We start from the raw sequence: 21,164 nt of genomic DNA, 5'->3' as shown, positions 1-21,164 counted from the left end.
CTTCAGCATGATCAGCAAAGGTTGACTCCTCCCCAAACGAAGCATCATCAGTACATCTGCCTCTAGCCACATCAAAAAGGATTTGGGGAGCAGGAAGGAGTTGCCTTATGACATACACGTTGATCCATAGTGCATTGATGTATGGCAGGAACTTGTGGTGGTGACTGCATTTGAGTGAAAAATGCCAGCATGCCCTGAAGTTGCAAAAGAAAATCCTTTGACAGCTGTAGCCCCGTTGAGGCAGATAGTTGTGCCTGATTAGGTGGCTCAGTGGGCGGAGCCGGAGGATAAGCCCTGGGCGGCAACATGGGAGGAGGCTGGCTAAGTGTTGGCTGAGTAGGAAAGCCAGCAAAGTCCTCCTCGTCAGAAGAAACAGCGGGGGAACGAAATATATCAGTTAGCTGTTCCTGGGCTGCTGAGGTGGTGTTTGGAACAGAAGCATAGCATGGATGCTTGGGTTTGTTGTGGCTGGATAGATGTTTGTTCTTAGCCAGTGCTTGCTTTAGCATGCTTAGTCTTAGTTGCCTTAGATAGTTGTGGCTTGGCTGTCTGAGCCATGTCTGGCTGTTCCGCCATCTTATATTCACTTTGGGTGCAGTACATGGCCACAGCAGGGGCAGAATGCACTGGCAGATGGCTAAGTACACGGCCACAGAGGGGGCAGAATGCACTATGGTATCAGCCTCAATATAATGCAGACTAGTTTTCAGGCTTGGTACACGGCCACAGAGGGGGCAGAATGTACAGCGTCAATAAAATGCAGACTAGACTTCAGGCTTGGTACACGGCCACAGAGGGGGCAGAATGTACAGTTCAAATAAGTTTGTTTTTTATACAGGAGCAACTGGCTGGGCGACGCCACGAGTTGTGCAGGGCAAAAAGCAGCGGAGGTACAATCAGTAGCTGCAGAGAGCAATGTTGCAATAGGCAGCAGTACAAGTCGGTGAGAGAGGAGCTCTTGTAGAGCTAACTAGTCCTATTTGAAAACTCACATACAAGAAAGCCTGGTCAAGGTAAGAAGCCCCCTTATTTAGGTCAGGAAAAAACGAAAAAAAAAAGGGCGGGAAATAAACGGGACAAACAAGATAGCGCCCGTTAAGGGAGAGGGAGAAAGGACACTTAAAATGGCGGAAGCGCCTCTATATGAAAGGTAATGGACGCTGAGGCGACAGCAAACTGATCGAAAATACTGCCTAGCACAGTCTCAAGGGCGTGCGATGGGCGTGCCTGAGACGCAATCGCGGCTCGTAATAGCGAGTACCGTAGCAGCTAAGGGACCGGTAGTGGAAGCAGCCGCCGCCGCCGCCTAGAGACTTTCGCTGCGAGAACTCAAGGCCACAAGTCTGGGTGAGGCAGTTAATCGGATAAAAAATCTCCAAGGTGAGAGCCGCAGCCGCAGGCTCCTGGAGGGAATTTTAATGGTACGTCCGCGAGGCAAAACGCTGCGGCTAAGCCCGGGAAGGCAGCGAAACAGACGACCTCCTGAGAGTGAATCGGGAGGGAACGACACAAACGAGGGGTGAAGCAGGGAGCTGCCGCCGCAAGCTCCCGCTGAAAACGGAGAGAAACGCAGCCGCGGTCTCTCTAAGCTCCAAGGCTAAAAAGCCGGGAAAAGGAAACGGCCCGGGCAAGGAAAACCCCCCCCCCCGGGAAATCCGCAAGAATTTCAACAGTGTGAAATACAAGACAGAGGGAAGGGAAGCAATTGGATATACACAAACGACAAAACCCTCACACCCTGTCAGACAGATGCACAAACAAACACAAAAGACTTAGTCTAAATGCTACGCTATGGAAATCTCAATCTTGTTCGTAGGAAGGCAAGAATGAACTGGAGAGTGGGAGGGGCCTGACGCCCCTAGTCTTGACTTCAAAAACATTCTTGCCTTCGCACGATATGTGGAGATATTACCCGCAGTGATAATAATATGGAAAATGTTATGTATACATTTTGTTTCCTACATCTGAAAACTAGCAATAGTGTTAACTTTGCAAGAAAATATAAAACATGGAAAATATTTTAAAATAGGAAATACTGTTTTTTATGGTATAGATCTTACAAAATGGCATTGCTGGCACAGTGATGATTTTCTTTTGCCGTTTACCCATCTGAATGCATATTGATGTGTTTTTCCTAATTCTGAGATGCCAGTAAAGCTTTATATAGACCAAATAACCTGATTTGTCAGAACATTGTAAAGTTCTGTTAATTATTTTTGTTGCAGTGAATGTTTTCGATTGTGCACCTTCCTCAATTTGGATATATTCACAAATGAGACCGGACTGTTGAATTGTTTTCATCCATGAAGTGCTACTTGAGAGATTGAGGTAGTTCTCTATTAAACTTGTAATCCATTTATAAGAAGCGAAAGTTGAGTATTTTGCAAATGCTATATGACAAAGAATGACTTTTTTGTAAAAGATAAAAAAAATTGAGTTAACAGTAAACAAAATTAAACTGCGTAAATTATGAAAGGGAGTCATTTTGTTTGAATGCTAAAGGGATAAGAACAGGTGTATCTATGTTGTTTTCACAATGGCCTGCCGGATGCAATTGTTAATAATGCCTGAAATTCAGTATTTTTTTAATTTGATTCAATCCTTGAAACACAAATATTTGAAATTTATTTGCCATGTTTGCAACCATTTTTAATTTTTTCTCCTAATGGAGAACAAAGGGTTATATCCCACTAAGCCATACTCTGAACAGACCCAATGAAATCAATGGACAAAAATAATTTCATTGATTTCAATGGGTCTCTAATTTGATTGGACACAACACAAAGATGTCAACTTTGAAGAAATTTCTAGAAGGGTGGTAATTCTTACGTTTCTCACTGAAAATAATTGGCAACTTTTTGATTCGATACACTAATTTCTATTTTTCTTTGCAGGATGTTAAGAAGATAGTTGGCAGATCTGCTGTTTTTTCTAAAATTAATGTATAACATTAAAATGTTTGTGGGTTGATACTGTTTCTAGAGCAAGATACTTATTCAAGACAATGAAAACCCTTCAATTTTTCCAAGAGGTTCTTTTTCTGTATAGCACTTTTTTCTCAAAAGGCTTTATAGTACGAGTGAGTAGCTTTGCATACATTTTTTAGACATTTATAGTAAAGGTTCCTCTTGTTCTTTCATAAAAATTAGGAGGCCATAACACTAACTATGGTCATCTCTTCACAAAATGGAAAGTGTTCCTTTTTTCTACCTCCAGCATTCTTTGTTACAATCAGGGTAGCAACAATTGTATGCCTGATTTTTTTTGCAGTAACTAGTCTGTTAATTTCCCTTTCCTTAGTTAGAATCTTGTGTGTTTTTATAATGTAAACGGTAGATTATGAGAGAAGTAGAAGTGCATTTTCAAGTAAAGTTTCTTAATTTTTCATGTTTTCATATCCTGTATTTGGGTATATTGCTAAGGTAAAAGGTGACAGTGGGAAAATCAGTTTTACTGACCATTAAAATGTATGTATGACAAACATTAAGAAATGTATGAACTGATCTTACAACTATTTATACATTGAAGTATATCTTTAAAAATACTTGAGAATAGACTTGATTTTTCAAAGAGATACTAAACTTCATTACTAAGAACATGTGTAGCAGGTCCATATGTAGCAATGAACTGTTTCAGCTGTTTGTGGCACTGCAGTAGGTAAATATCCCTTTGATCCAGAGAGTTCTCACTATTGAGTTCAAATGGAAACACAGCATTTGGGGCCACACAAAACACAGAAGCACCTATGATAATGAAAGCAGAAGAGTAAACTTGTATAATTTCCTCAAACTGCTACAATGCTCAAGTATCCGTGAAAGTTTGATTGATATCAATGGACATTTCAAATAGAAACCCCAATCTAGTTATAGCCATCCCTGTCAGATTTCTGAACACAAGAAGGATGGGTAGAAAATTTCTCAATATTCTAGAACTACTTTCAAATGTTAAGATTTTTAGTATGCACAATAATAACTGGTTTTAATTAGCCTCACTCATACTGTGTCCATACCTGCACTATAATAAATATTCCCATTTTAAGATGTTTCTTTTAAGGGCAGAAGACTGAACATTTTAGCGGAATCTAGCACAGTAAGATTTACACAATCTCATAAAATGAAATCTTGGATCCTGTCAAAGCCAATGCATTAAAAGCAGGTGTGGGGAACCCTTAACCCTCAAGTCCCAACCCAGCTGGAGTTGCTGAAAGGTCCTAGGGAGCTAATAGAGGAGCATGCACCCCATCCAAATCCCAGTTTAGATCAATCACTGCGACGAAAGCAGTCTAAAATCCCACTGAACATCCAATTGAAATGGGTCCACTTAATCAGTACCCTTCCAGGTGTGTCTGGAATTGTGAGGTCGTCCCATCCTTGAGTTGCAATAATTGAAACTAATCCCAGAAAACCAGACTAAGTGATACACTGGATGCATTCTTTATAGGAACCAAAAAGAACAGGAACTTCAAGTGTCTTTTTTCTGCCAATGCCCCCACTGTAGCCTCCAGCAGATGGTTATGTCAGCACACAAGGCAGCAAAGAAATATATATAAATGAGACCTGGGGTGCCGCAAACAGAACCTTACCTACTGTTTGGTATCTGATGGGCTCTGCTTTTCAGCCAACCATAAAACAGCACGTTTAAGGATTTTACGTGAACTTTTAGAGAGATCTAATTAAGAAAAGTTCAGTTTAAAAAGTCTTTACCATGTTTTAAAGTGAGAGATGATTCAAATAATAATACAGCAATCAAAACATCTTCTTCAACTACTTTTGTCCTTAAACTCAGCTTAGCATGTGCTTTAGACAGTGAAATCCTAAAATACAAAGATAAGTTTAATGGTTAATTTTAAATCAGCTGTACAACATTAATAACTGTATGTTTTTTGCAGCCTTTACACATCATAGAGATATGTAGCTGCTACAGTGACCTGTCTGGAGGGAAGTGAAGCATGTGTATTTTTGAATAAAAAATTCTAACCAATCATTAGCACAAATGAGAGGGGTAGTTTTGGGCTGATGGAGATGGAGCCACAGTGGCCAAAATATTTCTAGGATACTATGCAAGATAAATCCCCTCTCCCTGCAGTTCTGTTAATCAACATATAGCATATATACAGATCTGCCTGTATTACACGAACAGAGATGTGGGTGCCTGTATCAGAATTAGTATTTGTGTAGGGGTTTGGAAGGAGCGGATGCTTCTCTAAAAACTGGCTACGAGAGTCTCAAATTCTCAGCTGATACATCAGATTCTGAAACAAAATGGGGATCTATTCCAGCTCTTAAACTTTTAATTTTTTAATAAAATCTTAGTGTAATGCTACTTGAAATTGCATGTATAGATTAACACAAAACATGTTGGTGAAATTTAAGAAATTGAAACTTAATCCCATGCCTAATATGAATCATTTCTTCTGAGGATGCTGAATGATTCCCAAGAAAATGTATAAGCACTTCCTCCATAAGTGATAGACAGGAACATAAGAACTGACATTTGTGAAGCAGGCTAAGGTGCATATAATTATGTATTGTGCAACCGACATGGCTAAGGATAAGGAACATAGTGATTTGTGGAATGATCCATCTTTACGTTCTTTCCCAGCTTTTGGTAAAAAAGATAGTTTGGCACAGCCGTCAGGTTTGGGTTTGGCATGATTACTTACGATTAAAAGGCTAAATTTTGAGGATGAACACTTTAGCAACATGTACTTAATATGTAAATGAAACCTTACAAGATTTTCAGTGCAGTTCCTGAGAGACTTGATCCATTAACAGGATGTGTTCTTACTCTGCGACTTGCTAAGTAGTAGCCATGAATCAGCCTTTCTGCTTCTGAACAGAGTTCCACATGCAAATTCTTGGAGAAAGCAAGGAACTAAAAGGACGATATAAATTATTTTATTTGTTTATGAATTCTGTGGTAAATAAAAACGTTAGAAAGATATACTAGTGATCTTTAAATTTCAGTTGTACAGTGCTTTTTAGAGTATTTTCCAAGACCCCATTTTCAGAAAAATAATTCGTCAATTCATTATTCTTGATACTTTTTCACCTTAAAGAAAATAATTTTAAAACAATCTGAAAAAAAATGCTGTGAATTTATTTATAAACTTGCATAAAACTAATATACTAAAGTACTATATTTCAGAAGTACTTAAGAAAGTTCACACCAGTCACAGTGAAACCTCAGATAGTTGACTAGTTATCAACAGCTGAACAGTGCTGATTCATGGATAAATGTTGCAAATTTGAAAGTGTTCCCTTAACTACAAGCTCATATGTATGCTGGAGACTTCTGGTGCCCTTCAAGGCACAGGGTCAAATACTCTCATGGCTTCTTACTTGTATAATAAGAGTGTGAAGTCACTGTTGGCCTTCCCAGCACTATAAAAGATGTGGTGGGAGATAGGGTGAAAGAAAAGTCTCATTCTCATTGTGAATGTGGGACATTGAAATCAGTTGCCTGGAGTGAATAAAGTGCACCAGTAGTGTAGTGGCAAATTCAGAAGTGCAGGGTTCCACCATGATAGTCCCAGCCCCTCTCTCGCCTTTTGTTGCTGGGTTGAGAATAAGATCCTTGTTAATACTTTCTCCCACAACAAATGTCCCTAGAGGCCCATAAGCATGAAAGGGGAGCCTTCTCAGTGGCTGACTTATCTCCATTCTCTCTGATTAGCTCCAATCAGCAGGAAAGGTGAAGAAGCATGTTAGAAGACTCTTCTCAGTGGCTAACACCCCTTTCATGCTGATTGTGTAGGATGCTAGAGACAGAGGGACCCTGCTGGGACTTTGCTCCCAGAAAAGTAACAGGTCTAAGACCTCCTGAGTCCCTGAACAACTACACCTTTGAAGTATACACACAAAAAGCCAACCAGAGCAGGATGGCTCCCCACATCCTTGTTCAATCAAAATATAGACAAACTAGGTTGTAGGAAAGGTCCTTTAATAACTAAAGAACTGTAGTTCAGCAGTAGAGTATCTGCCATGCAGAAGGTCCCAGGTTAAATCCTTGGCACCTCCAGGTAGGCTGAGATAAGCCTCCCTGTCTGAAATCCTGGAGAAACCAAAAAAGGGGTCAAAGACCAAGATGCTGGAAAATAGGAACTTTTATTATAGATAAAACCCAACGCGTTTCAGCCTGTTATCTGCAGGCTTTCATCAGGGGCTATGGTAAATCAAACAAAAGGGACAAGTTAACTACACATATATAAAATCATACATATAATCTTATAAGCCATTATGTGAGTATCAGATTGTCCTAAAGACTTATATGTACTATGTATGTGTGTATGATTTTATATGTGTGTAGAGTTAACTTGTCCCTTTTGTTTGATTTACCATAGCCCCTGATGAAAGCCTGCAGATAACAGGCTGAAACACGTTGGGTTTTATCTATAATAAAAGTTCCTATTTTCCAGCATCTTGGTCTTTGACCCCTTTTTTGGTTTCTCTTTTGGATGCTAGCCACCCTCTGCTTGAAATCCTGGAGAGCCATTGTAGATAGTACTGAGCTAGATGAACCAAGGCTCTGACTCAATGTAAGGCTGTGTTCCTAACTGCGTATGTCTCAGACAATTTATGTTTTGGAGGAAGTTGGCTACTCCTATGAATTGATAATAGTATATTATCTTCAGAATAGGATCTGAAGCAAGAGGCCAAAATGGCAAAAGAACAAAAGTGACCCCCCCAAAAAACCCCACAACATTTGAAATATGATTGCTAAAACAGCAGTTTGTCAACCAGCTACACTCTTTTGGTGTAACTCCTAATGTCTAATTACCTTCTTGTAATCTTGTGTTCTGAATTGTTGAGAGACTGTGTAAACTGCTTCTTTTGGATTGATAGCCTTTTTTAAAATGTGATTCACAACAGGAAGAACTGAATTGGAAAATGGTGATTCACTGCAGTGTATTAAAAGCCCAAAAGCATCTATAAGGTTAGCTGAAATAAAGCTTAAGTCCTAGTCAAAATAAAAACAAAAGCAATTTCAGAACAGAACGTCATGTGGTTTCAAAACAAAACCAAAATCTTAATTATTTGGCACTATGGGAATCAAAAAATGTATAGTTCAATGTTTTTATGAGAAATATTTTTAAACATTTCATTTAGAACTTTTGAACTATTTAACAAATACACATTCGCTATAGTCAACTCATTGATGAAAATAGAATGAATGACGGGAAAACCACATTTTCATGGCTGCCCATTTGCAGATCAATGTGTCATTTTAAAAGCTATTAAGTATTCTTAATTAACATCATTGTGCAATTACAGCAAAACAATATGACTTACCATTTGACCAGTTAGAGTATTATCTCTTTGAACATGCTTTTTGGAAGAAGAAAAATCCACATCAATAAATGACCAAAAACTGGTTTGAATTGGAAGAATAACTTGCTGATCAGTATCTTCTCCATATTTCTTTCCAGAAATAAATATAGTAGTAGTTCTTCCTTCAAGCACTTGTAAAGCCAGACAATAAAAACTGCTTAAAATCTGATCGTACGTAGATATCACTATAATATTGCTTTGAATAATGAAAACTACATAGTATACTTGTCTTAAAGAATCTGAGTGACAGCTGACATGCTATATTTTCAAATTATAGGAATACTCTGGAAGTCAGTGCTACACATCAAAATGCAGCATAGGAAGGATTTATGTGCTATATTTCTGAGAAAGACAGATAATCTAAGAATTAGGTTTCTTAATTTTGATTTAGAAGCTGGGAAGTTACCCAACATTGTGCGAACAGATTCCCCCTTCCTCTCTCTCCCCCCCACAGCCACATGTGTACCCTCCCCCAAATCTGCTCCAGAGGGTCCCCTAACCCTCTGGAGTAAATGTGGTGGGCTTGAGGCGGCTCAGGGGGCAGGGGAGGGAGGAAAGGGAAATTCCCATTGCACAACCAGAAGTCCTTTTCACTAAATGGCAGGCACAACTGAGTATCAGCCTAGATTTTTTTATATTGATTTTAAAAAATTAATCCTTGTCAATAAAATGCCTCCACTAGCAGATAGTAAATATTCTAGTGTTTTGTTCTTTCTGCAATATCAAAACTTCTACAGGTTGAATTCTGATTAAGGCAAGCAAAGTGCTTCTGCAGGAACTGAGTAGGACATGCTTATACTATACTGTCTACACGTTTTAAAATGAGAAATGTCAAATACTATTCTGCACAGCAAGACTGCACTCAGTGAATCCATATGATATATGAAGATAACCCAGAGTTTTTCTTGAATCTCTTTCCAGTAGTACATGCTGCTATCAGGTGCTTCCAAAGTAGCTGTTTACTCTGAAACTAACACTCTTTGTTCCATTCCTCTTAATGGGGCATTTACATGATGTCATTCCCGTGGTTCCTAACATCTCTTTTGGGAGCTCAACAAACCCAACTTTTTTTAAAAAAATGTGTTTTAACAGTAGTGCAATCTCTTCAGGTACAGATTGCCTTGGCACCACTCCATCTTTTTCAAGCAATACAGCTTTGACTTGTGCACTAACGTATCAGGTGGTTGACTTTATTGCCATACCTTTACAGTTACACTATTATCTTTCTGATCAGCACCAACTTAGCAACTTTTTTCCCTTAATTTATATTTTAAATTGTATTACAAAACCTTTTCACCTACATTAATGTCTGTGTTGGAATATCCATGCAATAGCAATTGAATGAAAGTGTTTTTAAAATTATTTAAAATATTGGGGAGAGATCATGGGTTAGTGATTTTAGTACATTGTATTCATGCAGAAGGTCCCAGGATGGACAGTTCAAGCAGAAAGTGATGTAGAAAAACAGAGACTTTGGAAAGCCTCTGGCATTAGACAATTCTGGACTGGATGTAAAAACATTCTGATTTGGTATAAAATCCAGTTCATATGTTGATTTTAAAAATCAACACTCAGCTAAAATTGTGTACTTAGGTGCACTGTTATTTGCCCACCCATGTGACTGTGCCACGTACACACACATGAGGATCCTCTGTCTGAAGTATGATTGTGGTTCTGTCTACTTCCAACAGAGAAGCAATGACTGAAAAGCTGCTAGTGTGGAAGTGTCCATAGTGATGGACAGAAACCTACTATTAGAGAGCAGTCTTAAACACAAAGTGCATTTGGAAGTCTGAAATAATTTTGCTTTGAGGTGACATGTGCCTTACATGTGCCCATATTTTAGGCACATGTAAGACTTTCCGTTGACTTACCTGACTGCAACTGCTCAAGCTTATCCTTTTTATATGAAGGCAGTTCTCCAATGAAACATATTCCACCTTTGGCTAGCAAAGCACTATTAGCCTGAATGCTAGCAGTTCCAGTTCCATGTTTATCTTTGGACACAGTAGGAAAAACATCAGACTGAATGTGCCGTATGCCCCGGGTCACAAGACTAATGCTGTAATTCATAACTCTAGATGATGGGATAAGTAGATATCTCAGTAACGAGTGGGTAATGCTTTGGGGATAGAAATCATACAGTTTCAAAAATAATTTTAATTGTAGTTTAAATGACATTACAGTTCAATTGAATCATAATTCTGTCCTTGGAATAAAGAAGCATACATATTTTATCTCACTCAAAGCAAACGCAAAAGAAGAAATTGAACAACTGCAAAGAAGCTAATTTTACAGTCATAACATAGTTCTTTGCACAAGGGTAAATAAAATATACACAGCCATCCCTCCAAAGGGGAAGATAATCTACTTACTAAAGAAAAGAGGACTTAGTTACCTCTCTAATGTTAGAGATTCATTCGTCATTATCAAAAGATCCAGGTAATCTGCTGTTGTGTTATCTCTGTCACTTGTCTGTACTAGACTCAGCAATATAGCTAGTTTGAGAGTGTTGTAAATGCCTGGTGGAAGTATTTGTGAAGCAAAACAGTTGGCCAGAAGAGCTGTAAATCTCCAACATGAGCTTGAAGTCAAGGAAAGGAGATACTTAAAATTTCCACTGATGCAGGAAGGGCCTAATAAAAAAATAAACACCAAACCCAAATTTATACATATAAACAACATAACTTACAAATTTTTTACAAATATCTTTACATCTTCCATTTGTAATTAATTCCAAGACAAGACAAAACATACTGGGGGGGGGGAGATCAGAGTGCATTCCTATGTGTTAACTCAGATTATTCCCAACTAAGCATCCAAAAGGATTTCATCTCATATTTGCAAGAGTGGACACTTAAGTCAGTCTCATTTTATTAAATGGGCCTTCCTTTCAAATAAAAGTTAGGACTGATGTTTAAAGCAGTTGTCAAAAACATAGAGAGCACCCCATTTTATTATGGTCCTTTTTGCTATTGTTTTGGATCCCTCCACAGGGTATAATTTGCCCAAACCCCATACCACAGTGCCTCCCAAGGTTCTGCTGTCTGGATTATTCTCTCCACCATGTCCTTCTTTAACGATGTGGCTGAGAAGGGCACTGTGGTTTCCCATCTCTGTGTTGCTTTGTATACTCCTGCCCAGAGCTCTGTAGCTCTTTATTCTTTGTTTATTGCAGCCCACAGTCTGCATCTTTTTCTTTTTCAGGCCTCTATGGGTCTCACACAGTGATGCCAAAAGGTTTTTGTAGCTTCACAAAATGGAAATGGACTGCCTTCAAGTCAACTCTGACTGATGGCGACCCTAAGAATAGGGTTTTCTTGGTAAGCGGTATTCAGAGAGGGTTTACCACTGCCTCCCTCTGAGGCTGAGAGGCAGTGACTGGCCCAAGGTCACCCAGTGAGCTTCATGACTGTGTGGGGATTCGAACCCTGGTCTCCCAGGTCGTAGTCCAATACTCTAAACATTATGCCACACTTCAGAAGGCCCCTCCAAATTTGTTAATTTAAAAAAAAAAATTTACTGAATCCCCATAGGTTCCCCAGTGATACTGTGATCCATCTGGTTTTTTGTGCTCTCCCCAGCATTATCCACTATCTTTTCGGCGCCAGGTGAAAACATTTTTATACTCCCAGGCATTTTAAAGTGTATTTTAAACAGCATTTCCGTATTTTGGATGTTGTTTGGTTCGTTATTGTTTGTTTTGTTTTTTGATTTATTGTATTTATTGTATTTATATATTGTGCTTGTTTTTATCTTTTTGTACACCGCCCAGAGAGCCTTCGGGCTTAGGGCGGTATATAAATTAAACTAAATAAATAAATAAAATAAATAAATTAACTTTAAATATTTTGCTTAAAACTTTTTTTTACCAACTACTTCTGCTAGTGCCCTGCTTGATTCTGTGATGCCAAAAGGTTTTTGTGACCCCCCCAAGATCCCCATCTGTCCTTTTTAAAAAATGTGAATGAATGAATAATTTTATTTCAGTCAACCGACCACAATACAATATAAAAATAAAAATATTAACATGAGACTCCTTGGTGACAGAGCTATGGCAGACATCAAAACAATACGATAAAATTAATTACAATTCACAATCTTAGAGGGTCTGGTCACAATGGCCAAGTTCAGAAATTTGGCCACTTGACCAGTAATTGCCTTGTCAGAGCCCTCTAGTAAAACAGGCAGAAGAGACTCAGGGGAGCGGCCTGGAAGGGACTGCATAATGGGGTATAAAAGATCTTTTCTGGCCGCTTCATAATACCTACAATTAAACAGAACATGTAAAACAGACTCCAGCATTATCACAGGGGCAGCATCTATTATTCCTTGGAGTTTTGTCATATCTACCCTCCAAAAGTTTAGAAGGTAGGGCGTTGAATCGGGCCAAAGAAAATGCCCTCCTGTACTTAGGTACAGATAACCAACTTAGGTAGAGCATCCCATCATTATAAGGGAAACCTGTTAGACCCACTGATCGAGGGGAACAGGGGCCCGAAACAGCTACAAGAAGCTCTTGGATGTCAATGTCCACTAGCCGCTGTTTAACAATTGCCTTGGCCCTACCAAATTCCATAGAGAGCAAGTCAGAAGGAGAAAGGCCAGCTGAAACAACTTTATCCACCACCACCTTGGTCCAAGATGGCTTAAGAGGGTCTCTCATTACCTAAGAAGTAAATGAGTTTTGAGTGAGCATAAGACAGCAGCGTAGCCAGAATGAAATGACATAGATCCAAGCTAAGCATTTTAAAGAGTTAAGGCCAGCCTCCAAATTAAGGGTAGCTCCAGAAACACGTCTTGGGACACCAAAAATAGATCTAAGGAAGAAGGATTGAATTCCTTCAAGTGATCCTTTAAAGTAGGGATACCAAATTGGTGCCCCATAGAGTATCATCGGGACTATTTTAGTTCTTAAAACACGTACTGCTGCTGGCAAAATTTTCCCGCCTTTTGTGAAAAAGAAGTGGGTCATTGCACCCAAGTTTTTCTCAGCTTTGGCCTTAACATATTTGCCTTGGATTCTCCAGCTGACTGTTTAATGGAACCAAATACCCAGGTATTTGTAGGAGTCAACCTGTTTGATTTTGTCGTTCCCCATGAACCAAGGGTACCTGACCTTTCTCCTGGAAAATACTATTACTTTAGATTTAGAATAGCTAATTGTAAGGTAATTATCTTTACAATATTCCACAAAGCCACTGAGTAGTCTCTTAAGACCCAGCCGGGTTTGGGAAATTAGAACCGCATTGTCTGCATAAAGCAGAATGAGTACTTTTGTATGCCCAATCTTGGGTGGATGGGATTGTGTCGTTCCCAGGACAGAAGGAAGATCAGCCAAGTATAGGTTAAATAGGGTGGGAGCGAGAACACACCCTTGTCTGACACCTCGTGTGGAGGAGATCTCCTTTGAGAAGTGACCTCGATAGCTACATCGTACCTGGATAGATGTATTTTGGTACAATAAGCGAATCAGGAACAATAACCTTTTCTCAATAGAAAGCAGTTTTAATTTGCTCCACAGACGATCACGAGAGGTAGAATCAAAAGCAGATTTTAGATCTATGAAGGCTGTACAAAGTTTGCCTCCTCATGCTTTAGAGTGTTTGTGTGCTAAGTGGGCCAATACCAAACAGTGGTCAAGTGTGGAGCATCCTGGTTTGTATCCTATCTGCTCTTCTCCCAATATGTTGTTGTCACTTATCCACATTTTCAGCTTTAAGCCTAGATAGCTGGCGAACACCTTCTTGATAGCTGGTGAACATCTTCTTTAAAAAAAAAAAGTATAAAAATCTCCACTTCAGCCACACCCACTCTGATATCCAGCACCTAGAGGATTGATAGTGGAACAACGTAGCCAATCTCTCTCTCTCTCTCTCTCTCTCTCTCTCTCAGCCACCTTTGTGGTAGAGGGAGAGAGATTTCACTGGTCAAAGATAAATAAATAATCTGTTCTGAAAGAAATAGTCCATTCTCCGCCTGTGCTACGCATCCTATATCTCAGTTAATACTCCTCTGGGGGATTCTCTGTTAGCTTGGTGCAGGGTTGGGGGAATGTTTCTTTTTCTAGACTACATCTCTCACAAGCATAGTTAGTATGAGAACAAAAGGAAAGAGGATTATTGCTCCAAGGTTTTTAGTAAAAGGTAGTAAAATCATCTGGATCTGTTTCAGTCGGGTTTCAGGCCTGGTTTTGGCATGGAAACAGCCTTGGTCGCCCTGTATGATGACCTCTGTCAGGAGAGAGACAGAGGGAGTGTGACTCTGCTGATTCTCCTTGATCTCTCAGTGGCTTTTGATACCATCGACCATGGTATCCTTCTGGGAAGACTGGCTGAGTTGGGAGTGGGAGGGACTGCATGGCGGTGGTTCCACTCCTACTTGGCAGGTCGGCTCCAGAAGGTGGTGCTTGGGGAACATTGTTTGGCACCCTGGACTCTCCAGTATGGGGTTCCACAGGGGTCAGTTCTATCCCCATGCTGTTCAACATCTACATGAAACCGTTGGGTGCGGTCATCCAGAGCTTTGGAGTGCGTTGCCATCAGTATGCTGATGACACGCAGCTCTTTCTCCTTTTCATCTTCTTCAGGTGAGGCTGTCAATGTGCTGAACCAGTGGCTGGCTGCAACAATGGACTGGATGAGGGCTAATAAACTGAGGCTCAATCCAGACAAGACTGAGATGCTCCTAGTGGGTGGTTTTTCTGACCGGATGGTGAATGTCCAACCTGTCCTGGATGGGGTTGCACTCCCCCTGAAGGAGCAGGTTCATAGCTTGGGGGTTCTTCTAGAACCATCTCTGTCACTTTGAGGCTCAGGTAGCAGGCGAATCAAGCGAGGTATCCAGAGCACAGCCTTGTCCCAATTTCTTGGATGAATTTCAGTTGGTACAGCTTGAGAACGTTGATAAGGTGCTTAGACAGGTTCGTGCAACCACTTCTGTGCTGGATCCTTGCCCTTGGCTAATAAAAGCTAGCAGGGATAGAACAGCTGGCTGGGCCAGGGAAGTGATTAATGCCTCTCTGCGAGAGGGGGTGGTCCCTGGCTGCCTGAAAGAGGTGGTAGTGAGACCACTCCGGAAGAGACCCTCCCTGGACCCAGAAAATCTTAATAACTATAGGCTGGTAGCAAATGTTCCATTCCTGAGTGGTGGCACGCCAGCTCCAGACATGCTTGGATGAGACAGATTATCTGGATCCATTTCAGTTGGGTTTCAGACCTGGCTTTGGCACAGAAACAGCCTTGGTCACCCTGTATGATGACTTCTGTCGGGATTGAGACAGGGGGAGTGTGACTCTGTTGATTCTCCTTGATCTCTCAGTGGCTTTCAATACCATCGACCATGGTATCCTTCTGGGAAAACTGGGAGTGGGAGGAACTGCATGGTGGTAGTTCTACTTGGCGGGTTGGCTCCAGAAGGTGGTGCTTGAGGAACATTGCTCGGAACCCTAGACTCTCCAGTATGGGGTTCCGCAGGGGTCAGTTCTGTCCTCCATGCTGTTCAACATCTACATGAAACTGTTGGAAGCGGTCATCCGGAGCTTTGGAGTGCGTTGCCACCAGTATGCTGATGATATGCAGCTCTATTTCTCCTTTTCATCTTCTTCAGGTGAGGCTGTCAATGTGCTGAACCAGTGCCTGGCTGCGACAATGGACTGGATGAGGGCTAATAAACGGAGGCTCAATCCAGACAAGACTGAGATGTTGTTAGTGGGTGGTTCTTCTGACCAGATGGTGGATGTCCAACCTGTCCTTGATGGGGTTGAACTCGCCCTAAAGAAGCAGGTTCGTAGCTTGTGGGTTCTAGAACCACCTGTCACTTGAGGCTCAGGTAGCCTCAGTGGCACGGAGCGCCTTCTACCAACTTTGGTTGGTGGCCCAGCTACGCCCCTATCTGGACAGGGATAACCTGGCTTCAGTGGTCCATGCCCTGGTAACCTCCAAGTTAGATTACTGCAATGCGCTCTATATGGGGCTGCCTTTGAAGACGGTTTGGAAGCTGCAGCTTGTGCAAAATGCAGCGGCCAGATTGGTAACAGGGACCAGACGGTTTGAACATATAAAACCAATTCTGGCCCGCTTGCATTGACTGCCTGTATGTTTCTGAGCTCGATTCAAGGTGCTGGTTTTAATCTATAAAGGCTTAGGACCACAATACCTGATGGAATGCCTCTCCCAACATGAATCCACCTGTATACTACGTTCAACATCCAAGGCCCTCCTCCGGGTGCCTACTCCGAGGGAAGCTGGGAGTCTGGCAACAAGGGAGAGGTCCTTCTCCGTGGTGGCCCCCAAATTATGACTTCTGTCGGGATTGAGACAGGGGGAGTGTGACTCTGTTGATTCTCCTTGATCTCTCAGTGGCTTTCAATACCATCGACCATGGTATCCTTCTGGGAAAACTGGGAGTGGGAGGAACTGCATGGTGGTAGTTCTACTTGGCGGGTTGGCTCCAGAAGGTGGTGCTTGAAGAACCACCCACTAGGAGCATCTCAGTCTTGTCTGGATTGAGCCTCAGTTTATTAGCCCTCATCCAGTCCATTGTTGCAGACAGAACAATCTGTCTGATGAGGTGTGCCTGGCACCAACACTGTTATCTTTTCGGTGCAAGGTCAAGACTTTCCTCTTCTCCCAGGCATTTTAGCATGTGTTTTTAAATTGTTTTTTAAAAAAATTAAATTGTGTTTTTAATTTTTTTGTGTTTTAAAATTTGTATATTTGCTTTAATGTTTTTAATTGCTGTAAACCACCCAGAGAGCTTCGGCTATGGGGCGGTATATAAATGTAATAAATAAATAAATAAAATAACACCCATGAGAACGTAAGACTTGGTGGTCCCGTTTGCTTGCAGTTTAGCAGGGGTAGGTGATATGGCTTATGAGAACTAGCATAAGGGATTACATTGTTGGGGTACAAGAATTATGGGTTCCCACATCTTCATAATTTGAAAACAGGTTTAAAGGTCAATTTCTTGATTTATGCGGATCAGATATATATATATCTTGTGTACCAATAAGCAACCTAAATGAGTGATAAAGCTATCAGATTATCTGGTGCCCAATTTCACTACATATGAACTTGGTTCATAGTAAATCAGCCCTCATGAAAATCAAAGTGTCAGTAATGTGCATTAAGTACAGGCTATTTGTATATTTGTATAATTTTATGTAGTGCCTTTCTACAAAATTACAATGGGTGGTATTCGGCTAAGCCGTTCTCAGAGCAGCCCATTGAAATCAATGGACTTAAGCTAAACATTACTAACTTGTCAACTGATTTCACCAGTCTTACTCTGAGTCATATATTACTATCTAATAAAAACAGAACTACAGATGCAAAGCATTCCCACCAGGAAAAACAAATGAACAAAATCTTCATAAAACACCAGTATTATTAGCATCACATGTAAATGTTAATGCAGGAGACTCTGCGTAAGAGAGAGTAAATGGACATTCGAGCCACTATAGGTTTTATAGCCATACTATAATGTAATTTAAGCTTCAAAGTATTTAAAATGCTGTTAGATCACAAATTAATAGGTAGAGGGCACTCTCTGTCTGGTATTTCAGCTGGAATTCTTTCTTATTCCAACTTAAATAGCAGACAGAGTGCCCTTTAGAATGCAACATGAATGTAGTGTATATACTTATGTATTAATTTAAACCTACTAAACCTCCAAATAAGGTGAAATGTATGAATAAAAAGACAAAAAGAACTCTGCATTTTTCACAGATAATTTACTGAGATGCAACAGAGAGAGAAAGGAGGCAATTTGCAAGCATACAGAAAGCAAAGTCCCAAAATGTTTATATATATATATATATATATATATATATATATATATATATATATATATATATATATACACACACACACAACTCCACTTGTTATCAGAGTATGCTGTCATTCAAATATTTTAAAACAGGAACTCGTCTTGTTTTACCTGTTAGATTAGAGAGATGTACACTGTTGGCTTCCAGGCAAAGTGTGATTTGTGAGCAGCTTGGTATACACACTGGAATTCCTATAACTTTGTACCTGTTTCCTATTTTCATTTTATTGGATAGTTCATCTATAAATAACAGATAGGCATGTGGTGATTTATGTATTTACTTAAGATATTTATAACCTGCCTTTCTTCATAAAAGCAAGATAGTTAACAGGAGAAAAAAATCACAAATAAACCATTTAAAATGTTAGAATCAAACACTAAAATGCTAAGGCTGCAATTTTCTTGCTTTTACCTGAATAAGTTCCATTGAATTCAATGGGACCTATTTCTTAGTAGACACCTGCTGTAAAGAAGCAGCAGCAAATAACACAATATGGAAGCAATAAAATCTATTCAAAAAGCAGAGACAGTTGAAAACCAGTTCAAATAAAACAATCATTTATTAGCCAAACATCTTTCTAAAAAAGATTTCCAGTTCCACTAATTGCAAAAGATCACTAATGGTGACAAGACAAGCCTCGCTCAGGACAGAGTTTCAGGGCCTAGACACATCCATAGTAAAGGCTGTCTTCCTGAACCTAACTAAGCTTATTTACTAATAAACAGAATAAATTTAAATTAATTATTGCTCCATAAGTTATCTTTTATAATGAGACAGCATTATAAAACACAAAATACAGCTATAGCCAGAATGTCCAAATATCTGTATATGTCACTTTCTTTACATTTCTCAAGTACTTTTAGAAAAAGAAAGAAAGAAAACGGGGAATACTTGGCTCAGCAATACTACATGCAAGAAGGATCTTGGAATTGTTGATCAAAAGCTGAATATGAGCCAACTGCAATGTGGCTGCAAAAAAGGCAAAAGCTATTTTAGGCTGCATTAACACCAGTATAGCTTCTAAATTGTGTGAAGTATTAGTTTTCCTCTATTTGGCACTGGTTAGGCCTCATCTTGAGTACCGTGTCCAGTTCTGGACACCGCACTTTAAGAAGCATGCAGAGAAACTGGAACAGGTTCAGAGGAGGGCAACAATGATGATCAGGGGACTGGAAACAAAGCCCTATTAGGACAGACTGAAAGAACTGGCCATATTTAGCCTGTAGAAGACTGAGGGGAGATAGGATCGCACTCTTCAAGTACTTGAAAGGTTGCCACACAGAGGAGGGCTGGGATCTCTTCTTGGCCCAGAGTACAGGACATGGAATAATGCTCAAGTTGCAGGAAGGCAGTTTTTCACTGAACATCAGGAAAAATTTCCTAACTGTTAGAGTGATACAACAATGGAACCAATTACCTAGGGAGGTGGTGGGCTCTCCAACACTGGAGGCAGCTGGACAGCCACCTGTCGGGTATGCTTTAATTTGGATTCCTGCATTAAGGAGGGGGTTGGACTCAATGGCCTTATAGGCTCCTTCCAACTCTACTATTCTGTGATTCTAAGAAAATTTACTATGACAGCTGCATATTACTATTATTACTTATTTATTAAATTATTATCCTGGCCTTAATCCGAAAGGAGCCCAGTGTGTCAATTTGAACCACTGCCTCCTCTAAAATCTGAATTTAATGGGTGATATCCAGTTGTGTTTGTCTACTTGTGCAACATACTTTAACTCTTGCAATGGGACTTTCCTCTCCCCCTCTCTGCAGTTCTCCACATCCCCATCAAATTCCGGCTACAATTGCATGCTGTGCTTTGAAATGCAGCCTTCATTAAAGGTAAATTATGGAGCAATCCCAATCCCCACCAAAGGCCAGCTGAAGGGGGTTAAGATGGGGCAGCAGTACCCTTCTATTGGCAGAGAGGAGTTCTGCTGGAGAGGTAGCACATTTGCCCTGGAGGCCACCAGTACACATGCAAGAACTCTAGAGGCATAAATCTATCACCAGTTGATTTTGTTGGCAATAGCGGTTTAAATGCATTCAGGAGCATATCCAAGGCAGCCTTGGATTTGCTTGATCCAAAGCCCCTTTGCTGCCCCAACATACCCATGGATCAGGCTCCTGACATAGTCATTTTCCTTCCCATTGGTATCAATGCCCCTCCTCAAACCTCTTGTCTGGCAACAATGAACCAGCAGGCTCTGAATGTAGCATGAGGTCCACCACATCTCTCTCTCTCCCCCCCCCACGGGATTGTTCTGCCCAGCTTTATCTAGGTAGTTTGGTTTATAAAGGCTAAATAGACACAAGAGCTATCTTTAGGAATGATTCCTCCCCACCCCCTTCCTTCTGCATTTATAGGATTAGATGCAAGTTTGGATTAATGTGACCAAATCCAATGTGACCAAATCCAACTACACCAGCTTTGGCTGGTAAGACATGTTGCCCCACTGCTGAAATAATTGCACAGGCTGCCCATTACCTACCGGGCCAAGTTCAAGGTTCTGGTTTTGGCATACAAAGGCCTATGCAACTTGGGACAAGGATGCCTGAAAAATGGTCTTGCCCCTTATATACCCAGCCGATCACTGCACTCTGCAGGTGAGGGCCTCCTGCAGATACCATCTTATCAGGAGGTCTATTCTGTACAATATAGGAAGCTGGCCTTTAGTGTTGTGGCATCAGCACTTTGGAATTCCCTCCCCTTAAATATTAGACAGGCACCATCTCTGTTATCTTTTTAGTGCCTACTGAAGACTGTCTTCTTTCAACAAGACTTTTAAGTAGAGACCTTATCCCAGTCTGCATCTGTGCTAGAATTGCTTTTTAATATGTTTTTAAAGCTGGTTTTTAAAAAGATGTTTTTAAGATGTTTTGTTTTAATATGTTTTAAAGTCTTTTGTTTTTAATATGTTTTAGAGTGCTTTCAGTGTTTTTCTTTGCTGCCCTTGGCTCTTTCTGGGAGGAAGGGCGGGATATAAATTAAATAAATTAAA

The 21,164-nt window shown here is 40.4% G+C and overlaps 1 protein-coding gene, 1 long non-coding RNA gene and 1 other non-coding gene across 3 annotated transcripts in view; 2 read left to right on the top strand and 1 right to left on the bottom strand.

Moving 5' to 3' along the window:
• Positions 1–312: 312 nt before the first annotated feature.
• Positions 313–4,980, top strand: LOC133372235 (uncharacterized). The gene is made up of 4 exons (XR_009759469.1): positions 313–457; positions 839–1,013; positions 2,226–2,328; positions 2,895–4,980. It is a non-coding gene; the product is annotated as an uncharacterized LOC133372235 (long non-coding RNA).
• LOC133375997 (small nucleolar RNA SNORD87) lies at positions 2,072–2,153 on the top strand. The gene has a single exon (XR_009760380.1). It is a non-coding gene; the product is annotated as a small nucleolar RNA SNORD87 (small nucleolar RNA).
• The window catches only part of MCMDC2 (minichromosome maintenance domain containing 2), a 31,893-nt gene continuing 14,232 nt past the window's right edge, over positions 3,504–21,164 (bottom strand). Inside the window, exons 8-15 of the mRNA XM_061600522.1 lie at positions 18,273–18,401; positions 10,729–10,966; positions 10,205–10,407; positions 8,292–8,461; positions 7,780–7,959; positions 5,732–5,874; positions 4,704–4,813; positions 3,504–3,743 (exon numbers count right to left, since the gene is read on the bottom strand). Coding sequence (XP_061456506.1) covers positions 3,577–3,743; positions 4,704–4,813; positions 5,732–5,874; positions 7,780–7,959; positions 8,292–8,461; positions 10,205–10,407; positions 10,729–10,966; positions 18,273–18,401 — 1,340 coding nt within the window. The 3' untranslated portion in view covers positions 3,504–3,576. The remainder of the gene's footprint in view (positions 3,744–4,703; positions 4,814–5,731; positions 5,875–7,779; positions 7,960–8,291; positions 8,462–10,204; positions 10,408–10,728; positions 10,967–18,272; positions 18,402–21,164) is intronic.

The sequence above is a fragment of the Rhineura floridana genome, chromosome 1, assembly GCF_030035675.1.
Source record: "Rhineura floridana isolate rRhiFlo1 chromosome 1, rRhiFlo1.hap2, whole genome shotgun sequence".
Lineage (NCBI taxonomy): Eukaryota > Metazoa > Chordata > Lepidosauria > Squamata > Rhineuridae > Rhineura > Rhineura floridana.
Note: the sequence above shows the minus strand (reverse complement) of the source record. Positions and strands in the feature narration are given on the sequence as shown.